This window comes from Miniopterus natalensis, chromosome 11 (genome assembly GCF_054644295.1).
Source record: "Miniopterus natalensis isolate mMinNat1 chromosome 11, mMinNat1.hap1, whole genome shotgun sequence".
NCBI classification, from domain to species: Eukaryota; Metazoa; Chordata; class Mammalia; order Chiroptera; family Miniopteridae; genus Miniopterus; species Miniopterus natalensis.
This window is the reverse complement of record NC_142091.1, coordinates 12,145,271-12,157,559: the sequence shown is the minus strand read 5'-3', so window position 1 is coordinate 12,157,559 and position 12,289 is coordinate 12,145,271. Positions and strand designations below refer to the sequence as shown.

The 12,289-nt window shown below is 40.4% G+C and overlaps 1 protein-coding gene across 1 annotated transcript in view; it reads left to right on the top strand.

The window, feature by feature from the left end:
• Positions 1 to 12,289, top strand: part of BCO2 (beta-carotene oxygenase 2) — a 34,290-nt gene that overhangs the window by 458 nt on the left and 21,543 nt on the right. Inside the window, exon 2 of the mRNA XM_087821540.1 lies at positions 4,988 to 5,192. Within this exon, the coding sequence (XP_087677666.1) occupies positions 4,990 to 5,192 (203 nt within the window). The 5' untranslated portion in view covers positions 4,988 to 4,989. The remainder of the gene's footprint in view (positions 1 to 4,987; positions 5,193 to 12,289) is intronic.

Below are 12,289 nucleotides of genomic sequence, written 5' to 3'. Positions count from 1 at the left end.
TGTAAATACTTGGTTCTATTTATATTCTGGGGGGCTTCCTCAAAACCTGTTTATTGCTTTGTAGCTTTCTATTATAGTTACTATTGTCACATGATTTTATTTCTTGAAGTTGGCTGATATGGAGCTATGAGTAATCATACTGATATAGACTACACACTTTAAAATTATTTAATTCACTAATTCAGTGCAAGGCAGTGTGTTAGGTGCTGGGGTGAAGGCAAAACCAAGATGCTGTGCTCAAGGAGCACTCGTAATAGAGGCTATAAAATATATTCATCCATATTACACAAGACACAATGTGGTGAGTGCCATGAGAGCCAAAATGGGTGCAGTGTGTGTTCAGACAAAGGAGAATCAGTTCTTGCTACAGGAACTAGGCTGAGAAGAGAATGGGGAGTGGTCCAGGCTGGCCTGGGTGGAAGGCATCAGTGAGAGGCACAACTGGACGGGTGGGTTGGTGTGAGGCTATACAGTGCCTTCATCAGTGCCTGGTCAAGCAGTTTAGACTTTATTTGGTAGACAATGAGTACTTTGTAAAGGTTTTCTGGAGGAATATGTGATATAATCAAATCTGTTCTTAGGAAGATTACTTTAGTAGCAGTGTTTCCCAGCCTTTCCCACAGTAAATTGGATGGAATCTGGAGCCCCAGTGAACTGCTTAGAGCAGGAGGCCTTGTCCTGGGGCCTCCGGCCATCAAAGGGGATCAAGAGGCCCATCAATTAGGAAGCTCTGGTTTAGGAGATAGCTTCCTAATCTAATTTCTCCTTCTAAATAAGAGACTGATAATATCCACCTAACAGATTGTAAAGGCCTAAAGGACAGTAGAAAAGAAGTGACTGATAGGCAAGAAAGGTCAAAGCATCAGTGCTGATGAGGACAGGTTCAAGCCAGAAGAAAAATTTGTAGGGTTGCCCAGGATGGGTGGACTGGTAAAAATTTTTGCAAAGAATTTGCTCCAGACACCCTTGCAAACTTCTGAGCCCTAGTAATTTTTACTGGCTACTCTATGTCATCCCCTTAGCATCTTCTTTCTAGCCCTCTGTGGATACAGTCCCAGAATTTACCACTTAGTGATGCAAGGAAGAATTCAAGGCCCACAGAGATTTTGAAGCTGGGTGATTTAGAAGGTGGGAAAATTGATCTGGAAGGGGGAAAATTAGGAATTCTCTTTTGACATGTTGAGTCACCTGCAAAAAGTAAGTGGTGAAATTAAGAGTCTAGATGTGATTACCAAGGAAGAGTGCTGAGATTAAAGAGTAAAGGTCCAAGGTCAGACCTTAGGAACACATTCATGAGGCGATAAGGGGAAAAGGAGCCAATAGAGGGAATTAACATTTGAAAATTAGTACTATCATTATATTTGCTTATGATGATAGACATGAGTGGAACGTATTATTTTCCTTTTATCACTATTATCCTCATTTAATTATTTAAAATCCTGAGGTTCAGGGTGATTAGTAACTTGCCCAAAGTGTCAGCTAGTAAGTAGTGAAACTGCCATAAAGCAAACAAGAGGGAGCAGGAGCTTTTGAAAAGTGCAGTGTCTGGGAAGCCAGCAACAGAAAGGGGTTCAAAGAGGTGCTGACAACAATATCAGGTACTTCGGAAAGTTTGAAGAGTATATAATAAACTGCCAACAGCATGCAGTGGCGTACAGAACATACAGACATTTAATGTCTTCTAAAATGTAAAATGTTTTAAATTCGTGAATCTCTATTCAGACAGACAAATGCCCTACCAGGTATTCAACTTAATTCTACTTAAATAGGAGAAGTAAAATACCTGATCTCAGGGAGTTTATTTTAGTCTAAGATAAGAACAAGATAAATATACGTAATATTAATAAAAGTAGTAAGATAAATACCCGAGGGTTTCCTCCAAGTTTTCAAAGCATTCTCTTTATACCTCTAATATTGTGGTTCTCAAATTTTAGTATGCCTAAGAACACCTGCTTACACTCCCCCAGAGATTCTGATTTATTAGGCCCAGAGTGGAGTCCTTGAATCTGCATTTTAGCAGTAGCACCAGGTATTTCTGTTTCAAATAGTCCTCAGGCTATACTTTGAGAAATAATGCTCAAATAAAACAACGATTACAGTGTAAATGACCTCTTTGTATGTCTGTTTACTAGGTGGTGAGTTCCTTTACATCAGGATTATAATACTTTTTATCCCTCAGCAGTGCCCAGCACTTTGTTGAATAAGTAAATAATTCAGAGAAAGAAGATATTCCACCTTGTTGAATTGATCATTAAAAGCTACATGAATAGCCCTGGCTGGGTGGCTCAGCTGGTTGGAGCGTTGTCCTGTACACCAAAAGGTTGTGAGTTTGTCTCCCAGTCAGGGCACATACCTGGGTTGTGGGTTCCATCCCTGGTCGGGGTGTGTACTGGAGGTGACTGATGTTTCCCTCGCACATTGATGTTTCTCTCTCTCTTTCCCTTCCTCTTGCTCTAAAAATCAATAAAACATATCCTTGGGTGAGGCTTAAAAAAAAAAGCTACATGAATAATAGCTAACATTTTTTGAATATTTATAATTTCTAAAATTTGACATAACCTAATTCACTTATTATTTATGGCCTTAGGAGCAATAAGAATTATTATTCTCCTCACCTTAGAAGCAGAGGGTAACTGTCTTGCTCGAGGCTATTTATTTTGAAAATGGTGGGCCAAGATTTGAACCCAAGCACTCTGGAGCCAGGCAGAAACTTAAGTATAATACTATGTTGCCTCTTAAAGAAAGTGGTATTTGAGATAGACTTTGAGCAATAGATAAAATTTCCTTAGGGACTGACTATTGGGAGGGGCATTCAGGGTAAAAGCAAATTTTATTTGGGAAATCAGGAACTAGTTGGGTTTGACTGAATTGTTATGTATAGCAAAGTAGAAGGTTTCATGTGCTATAAACTAAATTTTTGAAAGACTTGAAAGAAATGGGATAATATATATAATACTGTAAAAGAGTTTGCTAAAAGAATGCAAATCTCACTTCAGAGGAGCAGTGTCCCTGTGGGTTAATTGTCCTAGTTTAGACTTTTATGTCATTGTTAAAGTTTTATGAAATAAAATAAAGGACTGTATTTTGTAGTACTTAGTTAGTTATATATTTGACCACCCTTCTTTGTGAGGCAACACTGCCTTGTGAACACTAAGTAAGTATGAAATACAGTAAAACCTCGATATAACAGACCACTTCAGGCAAGGGGATGTCCGTTAAAGCCAAAAGTCGGTTATATAATAAAGTAGGTTTTTGAATGCGTATGTTAAAAAATTGACAAATTGGTTTACCTGTTTTTACTTATGTAGACATGTTTGCATAAATTAAAATTAAGTATGGCCCTGGCCATTTTGGCTCAGTGGTTAGAACGTCGGCCTGTGGACTGAAAGGTCGCAGGTTCGCATGTGGCCAAGGGCATGTACTTCAGTTGCAGGCTTGATCCCTGCCCTGGTTGGGGCTCGTGTGGGAGGCAACCAATTGACGTGTGTCTCTCACATTGTTGTTTCTCTCTCTCTCTCTCTCTCTCTCCCTTCCACGCTTTCTGAAAAAGCAATGGAAAAAATATCCTCAAGTGAGGATTAAAAAAAATGTATGAAAAGTTTAATTTCACAGAAAAGTTTTCTGTATGTATTACTGTTATTTTATTATTTTATTTTAATCTTTATTGATTTCAGAGAGAGAGGAAGGGAGAGAGAGAGAGAGAGAGTTGAAACATCAATGATGAGAGAGTTGTTGATCGGCTGCCTCCTGCATGCCCCCAACTGGGGATCGAGCCCGCAGCCCAGGCCTGTGCCCTGATCGAGAATGGAACCGCGATCTCCTGGATCCTAGGTCGATGCTCAACCGCTGAGCCACGCCCGGCCGGGCTGTATTACTGTAATTTTAAATTTATACTGAGTAGGTCTAGTAAATGTGTGCATTCACCAGGCACCGTGAGTAAACGAATGCTCATGGCTGGGGCTTGGCTGAGTGCAGGTGGGACCATCAGCAGGGTGTGTTAAAACTGCTGCAGAAAGTCACGCCACATGGCAACAGAACCAATTACTGGGATCACCATATGGTGTGATCATGTGCTAGTCATTCATGGAACATTGTTTAGGAACATGACTCTTGCATTCAAATATGTAGACTATAATCATAGATATGTAATATTTATTTATGTTGGCAAAATTACTATAGTGTTTTTTTTCAACATAGGGCATATTTGCTGAAATTTGTTAAAAATAACAGTGAATGAATAACAAAAAAATAACCTGTTAATTTAATTATTAGCAAATCTTGGTTAAAAGCATTTTAAAATTAATAAGGTGTTAATTTTCACATATGACATACAGACCAGAAATTTTGTCCATTAAATCTGAAGTCGTTTAAATCGAGGTCTGCAAAACCGAGGGTTTACTGTGATAGGAACAATTTTCAGCTCTTTGTTATATGATGATTTTTTCTTGTGGCTTTTGAACTTCAGGAAATTTTAGACCAGGCATCACTGCATAGTTTAATTTATGACACCTTTCTCCTAGAAAAAGCCATGTACATTCACGTGTACATTAAAATGGAAGAAATTAAATTGTAGATCTTACTAAATGTTCCAGAAATCCCTATGAAATTTTTGGGATCACCTTCTGGTGTATATAAAATACTGAGGTCAATGTAATTATGATAATATTGAATGGTGGCCATTTTTTATCATAACAATGAGGTTGCTATTAGCACATCTCAGGTTAGATTCCATCTTGAGCACTGTTCAAGTATGAGAAATGATAATAATAATAGTTAAAGTCCTGCATTAATTCTCAAGCAGATTTGTACTGCAAGAATACAAGAAGATTGTCATTGTCAAAAAATGGAGACTCAAAGAATTGATCTGAGAGTGAGGAAGGAGAGAGAGGAACTTGGGGACTGTATTTGGTGTTAGGTTCATGTTTACCTGCCCAGGCGTGTTTATGTAATATTGGTGAAAATTTTTGTGCTTTTGATTTCCTTTCAGTTATGAAGAAGTACACGGAAAGTGGTCATGAGACAAAAGCGATCTTTGGTAAGCAGGAGAGCCTTCCCTGTATCGCACCGCTGGTAACCACAGTGGAGGAGACGCCACAGACCATCTCTGCTGAAGTACAAGGACATTTTCCCAAGTGGCTCAGTGGCTCGCTACTTCGAATTGGACCTGGGAAGTTTGAGTTTGGGAAGGACAAGTAAGCCTTGATTTTTGGAAGAATTTGGATGTCTTAGCATGAACTTGGTCTATGGCATATGTACTAATATCTGCTTCCTTTCTGAGGCTAACATTGCCACGCAGTCTCTTTAGTTCCAGATGAGGAAGCTAGTCTATGGGGAGAAAATGGAAAGTTAGTTCTGTTTAAAAAGTTGACATTTCTGCTCTGTAGATATTATGAGTTTGAAGTTCTCTGAAGGTTTATGCCAAAGGGGAAGTGTCAGGAACTGTGTGTGCCAAGCTCTATTTCAACACAAGTTCCTGAAGGAAGGGACAGTGTCTTCACTTCATACCACTCCCTCACCCAGCACCTCCCAGACACAATGGCTCTTTCAGTTCCTCAAACTGGGCATGTTTATTTTTACTCAGGATCTTGGCTTTGGCTCTGTCATCTCTCTTCCCAAGTCTGATTCTCATCATTCAGATACCAGCTCAAATTTCATCATTTGAGCCCTCCTTGATTTCCCAATCTAAAGATGCTATTATTTATTATATTATGTATAATGCAATAGGTATATTAATTCGTTACATAGCACTATCAATGTTTTTTATTTGTTTGTTTATTAGCTGTGTTTCTCCACTAGAAAGTAAGTTCCATGAGGGCAGAGGCTTCTTGTTCACCTCATATCCCCAGTATTTAGGACAGTGCCCTGTACTTAAATAGCAATGTATATATGTAAATAAATGGAAAAACCCCAATAACTTGTTTTTAAAAATATGTTTTTACTGATTTCAGAGAGAGGAAGGGAGAGGGAGAGAGAGATAGAAACATCAATGATGAGAGAGTCATTGATTGGCTGCCTCCTGCACGCTTCACACTGGGGATCAGGCCTGCAACCCGGGCATGTGCCCTGACTGGGAATCAAACGGTGACCTCCTGATTCATAGGTTGATGCTCAACCACTGAGCCATGCTGGCCAGGCCCAATAGCTCTTTAGTGTATCATTTCTGTGTGTGTCTACTAGGCACATAAAGTGATGTGAAGAAACCCCTATAGTCAGGAGAAAATCTGCTTTGCTTTAAACATTTTTAAATATTAGAATTTTTTTTTCATTTAAAAGTTTTCACCTATATGAAACATTTATAAATAGAGAAGAGAGTGGGGCAATGTATGTACCACATCCTCTGTTAACACTTTGGTGTTTTTGCTGCTAGTCTTCTCATTTCTATAGGTTTGTTTTAAATAATTACAGTCATATGATATGTAGAATTTTTTTTATTGTGGTATAATTGACATGTAACATTATTAGTTTCAGGTGTATAGCATAATGATTTAATATTTCTTTATATTGTGAAATGGCCACCACGATGAGTCTAGTTAACATCCATCATATACATAGTTACAAAAGTTTTCTTTTCTTGTGATGAGGCTATAATCTCTTAGCAACTTTCAAATATGCAACACGATATTATTAACCACAGTCCCCATGCTATATACTGCATCCCTGCGACTTAATTATTTTATAACTGGAAGTTTGTACTTTTTGACCACCTTCACCCATTTTGTGCCCCACACTTCTTCCAAGCACCAGTAAGTTCTCTGTATCTGTGAATGTGGCTTTTTTGTTGTTTGTTTGTTTTAGATTCTACATATAAGTGAGATCCATATGGTACTTGTCTTTCTCTATTTTTCTCTATCTGACTTATCTCACTCAGCATAATGACTTCAGGGTCCATCCACGTTATCACAAATGGCAAGAATTCCTTCTTTTTATAGCTGAATACAATTCCATTGCATATCTATATATCTGTATCATATAGACATATATGTATGTGTCTATCTGTCTATCTATCATCTATCTATCTATCTATCTATCTATCTATCTATCTATCTATCTATCTATCATCTATCTATCTATCTATCTATCTATCTATCTATCTATCTATCTATCTATCTATCTATCATCTATCAGATTTTCTTTATCCATTTATCTATTGATGGACACTTAGGTTGCTTTCATCTCTTGGCTATTGTTAATAATGCTGCAGTGAACCCTGGGGTGCAGATACCTTCTTGAGCTAGTGTTTTTGTTTTCTTCAGATAAATACCCACAAGTGGGATTGCTTGGTCACATGGTAGTTCTACTTTTAATTTTTTGATGAACCTCCATACTTTTTTCCATATTGGATATGCCAATTTATGTTCCCACCAACAGTGCACAAGTGTCCCTTTCTCCACATTTTTGCCAAACTTGTTATTTCTTGTCTTTTTGATAATACTTGGTTTAATAAGTGTGAGGTGACATCTCATTGTGGTTTTGATTTGCATCTCCCTGATGATTAATGATGCTGAGCGTCTTTTCATTGTACTTGTTGGTTATCTGTATGCCTTCTTTGGGAACAAGTCTATTCAGGCCTTCTGCCCAATTGTGAGTCCATATATATATATATATATATGATATCCCCTAGTTAAAAAAACTTCACACTATCATCAGCCTTTTTATCCATGTTGCTATGAAATCTGAATGACAATTATTTTTAATGGCTGGATGATATTCCAAGAACCATGAACTTTTAAAAAAATGTGGTAAGATACACAGAATATAAAATTTACCATCTTAACTATATTTTTATTTATTATTATTATTTTATTGATCTTAGAGAGAAGAAGTGAGGAAGAAGGGGGAGAGAGAGAGAGAAACATCAATCCATTGCCTCCCACATGTGCCCTGACCAGGTATCAAACCTGCCACCTTTTGGTGTATGGGATGACACTAACTAACTGAACCACACCATCTTCACTATTTTTAAGTGTACAGTTCAGTAGCATTAAGTACATTCACATTGATGCTTTCGTCATCACAGTCTATATACTTTTCATCTTGTAAAACTGAAACGTTGTACCCATTAAACGGTAATTTCCTTTCCCCACCCAGGCCCCTGGTAACCATGCATTCTACTTTCTTTTAGCTGAATCTTTCCTGTGGGCTTGGTGAGCATCTGATTATGGTCTAATTGTGCTTTCCTAGCTGTTGTTGGAAACAGGTCAATAATTAGGGGCATATTCAAGATATATTTCTTAATATCACAGATATTTTAATTTGCTGAACCTGTCGCATCTTGTCTTCACTGAATAATAGACTTATTATGATAGTGCTAAAAGGCAAGAAAATGCAGTGGTCCCTCACCCCAACAGCTGCTGCAAGAAGCTCGTGAGAAGTTCCTTTAGGTGCCCAGGTGGAGACTGGGGGGTGGGGCTCGGGGCAGGGAGGTGGTTTGCGGGTAGGAAAAAAAGGTGAGCGAGCTGGCCCGAGGTTCTGCATCCTGCCCCTAACCAGAGAAGCTGTGATTTCCCTGTTCTACATCTCTTGGTGTCATACAAGGTATAATTTGAAAAAGATTGTGAGGGAAAAGGAAGAGGCGGAGGAGGGGGAGAAAAATAAAACTATTTCAGTCCCCACAGAGTAACAGCCTCTTGCAGAAACACATGGTGCTTCATCTGCTACAGAAGTGGCTCTAGAAAAATTTAAAATCAGGGCCTAGGCTTTCATTACAGGCCGCTTTTAAGATGACATCGTTGTGGAGGACGTGGGTGGTGTGGCTTGTCCTCATGAGTGTCTACTTTGTCGTTCAAATCAATTTTTTCAGTCAGCAGCAGGCATTTATAGCAAGAGTAGGGCCTTCGCCCACCTCTTGGATACCAAGTACAGATACCTTCAGGTCAGAGGGGAAATGCACTGAGACCTAGTTTAGTGGCTGGCTCCCAAGATTAAACATAAAAGGAGGGGCAGAGACCTAAAGTCATTGTAACCCTTACCTTGCGGATAAGAATAGCCCCACTCAGCTGTGAATCTTTGGTCCCTCTGTCAGATGCCATTCAGTAGGTCTCTGTCAGCATGCAGACATGGTAGTGACATGACAAAGGACATTCTTCAATTAACATTTTTTGTCAATGATTTCATTGAAGGCATGCTTATGAGTCTTTAAGTTATATGAATCTGGGCACAATAGTAAGTATCCTCAGCATTTCAATGTCTCCCACTTTCCTGGAATGATTTCAGGATCCGTGATGAAGACAGTCAAGCCTCCGAGTTCCTTGGCCATCCCCACGAAATGATTGTCCCCCTCTGTGCTGCTACAACAATGCCTCATAGTGAGGCTATATCCTGGATCTTACTGCACAGAATTGCCCTGCCCTTGAAATCCTGAACTCTGAAACTCTGCTCTCTGCTTAACATCGCAGTCTCCAACTCCTCCATTCCCATTAAGCTTATGTCCAGTCCCATCAGGTTCTCTCCTACTCTTCTCTGTCCTGTTCATCAGCTCCCCTTTCGTTTCTTCTCCCCGTGCAGATCCCGCAGTCGGTCACTTCTATTACCCTCCCCCCTGCCCTCACTTGCCCGCCTCCAAATCTCCCCAGGTACCTACCGTGTGTAGTCCCCACCCTGCCTCCTCCTGATCAGAGGAGGAAGGGGCCCACTTCCCCTCCTCTGGAGCCTGCTGGTCAATCACTTGCCTCCCCTTGTGTCTGTTCCCCTTCACTGACCCCATCTCAGCCAGCAAGTGTCCTCTCGTCCTACAACACCCTCATTCTCTGTTCCACCTTCCTCTCCAGCTCCCCTGTCCCTCCCCTCACTGCTTCTGGTTTCATACTCTCCGAGGTCTTCTCGGTTCACTGCCATCTGACTTTTAACCCCACCACTTGACAGCATCTGTTCCTGAAGGTCTCCAAGGCCTGTGCATTATTCAGTGAAATGGGCTCCTGAGCCCTCAGGCAGGCTGTTGTACAGCATTTGTCCTTATTGACCACCTGTCTTAAAATTCTCTCACCCCTGATTCCCATATTTCCTCTACCCTTCTGGTTGCGTGTTCTAGAATAATTTTTGTTGTTGCTCGTTTCACGTCACTTGCTCCTTTAATGCTGATGGTTGACATATCCCATCCTCTGCCCTGAGTGGTCCCTTCTCTTCTCTCATTGTATGCTTTCTTCGGTATCGTAGAAATAATGTATTCTTTGGACTATGATGGAGCGGGTTCAAATCCATTTTCATCACTTCTCAGTGCTATGATCTTGAGCAAGTTTCCCATATGGAAAATGGGGCCAATAATATCAATTCTAATGGCTGGGTATGAAGAGTAAAGGAGACAGGCATATAAAGTGCCTCTTTCAATAGCTGACAAAAATTGCCACTTAGTGCATTTTTAATCTCTTCTTTCCCTTCAGTGCCCTCTCCCCACTCCCTTTCCTGCCAGGTAACTTCTTGCAGTTCACTTGTAAGCAAGCCCAGGATTTGGAGTTGGCATTGAGTTCAGATTCTTGTTCTGACACTTATGAGTCCTGTGACCCTGGGTTTGTTGTTGCTCTGACCTTGGTTTCCATGTGTGTGAAATGGGGACGATAGTTTCCTGCAGGATTAGTGTGTGTGTGTGTGTGTGTCTGTGTGAGAGAGAGAGAGAGAGAGAGAGATAAAAATACACATGAAAAGATGTGGTAAAGTGCTTGGCACAGTACCGGTGTGTAGTTAGTGCTCAGTGGATGGTAGTTATTATCTCTCATTTGCACCTATGGCTGTACCTGTCACACACAGATGCTCTCACACGTGTACCGCCCGCCCGCTCCCATCTCTTGTGCTCTAGGCCTGTATTTTGCCAACTGGCTGTAGAACATCTCTCCCCTGATGCTTTTATGTTTTACAAAGAGCTCAGACTCTTTTCAAAACTGAACTATTTCTTTTCCCCAATACTTGCTCTTAGGCCATGCATTCTCCATCTCAGTTAAAGCATCATCATCAGCCAGTCATTCAGGCATGACTTTTTGGACCCTCTCTTTTTGTCACTGCCCACATCCTATCAGTCACCTCTGAGTTGTTTCTGGAATTTGTGCTTTTCTAACTATATTGCTTCAGTTTAGGCTCTCATCTGCTCTGTCTGGGATTGTTGCCTTGTCCCCTCATGGGTTTCTCCGAATCTGGATGTCCCTCTTTCTATCCCATGTGCTACTCTGTGTCCAGAGTGACTTTTCTAAGGTGTGGGTCTCACTCACCTGCTTACAGACTCCAGGCTTTCCTGCTGAGGGTCTTTAAGCCCTAAGTCTAAGTGCTGGTAGGCCTTGTGCTGACCTATTCCTCCATCATCATTGCCTGCCACTGATGGCTCTGCCCACATACTAATTTATTAACTGGCGATTCCTCCAGGGCACCATAGGCCTCCTTCATAGCTCTTTTTTTTATCACCTGTCTCTAGGATGCCCTTCTCCTCACCACCTGGCAAACATCCTTAGCGAACCAGCTAAATGTTTCCTTCCCTCTTGACCCTTCCTAATGCCCGCATCCCTCCATCCTGTTGCTCCTTCTGTGCATGAATAGCATTTGTAACATTTCTCCTTTGCTGCAGCGATCACTTGTGGCATAGTTATTTATGTGCCTGTAAGCACTGGGTTCGGCACAGTTCCTGGCAGTGTTGGTTGATTTGAATAAATGAATTGCATGAAATGACAAGGTCTGCAAGGACCTTGGGAGATGGAATCTAAGAAGTTAAAAATTATTAAAAGTAGATGCAGGTGAAGAAAACACATTTTACAAGCACAAGGATGAAAGATGTGGCTTAACAGCAGAATGTATTAAAATTACTTAGGGATTTTTGTTGACAGCTCAATATGGGTCAAAAATATGAGATGGTAACAAAGAAAACTAGGAAGGAAAGAAAAGAATATGCAATATTTTTAAATTTTTATTTTTTTAATCTTCATCTAAGGATATTTTTTCCATTGATTTTTTGGAGAGAATAGAAGGAGAGGGGGAGAGAGAAAAAAATCAATGTGAGAGAGACACATCAATTGGTTGCCTCCCGCATAAGCCCCAATCTAGGCCAGGGATGAACATGCAACCCAGGTACATGCCCTTGACCAGGAATTGAACCCACGGCCCTTCGGTGTGTGGGCTGACGCTCTAACCACTGAGCAACACTGGCAGGGCAAGAATATGAAATGTCTTAATTGAGGAAGCTGAGTGTCTGGTTTTATACCCAGAGTATTTTGTGTTTGGTTCTACATATCATGGTTTTAGAGGGATTTAGACCAGAATAGGAATAATTATTGAAACTAGTTTGTTCTTAATGTTTTTGAAAAATATTTTTAAA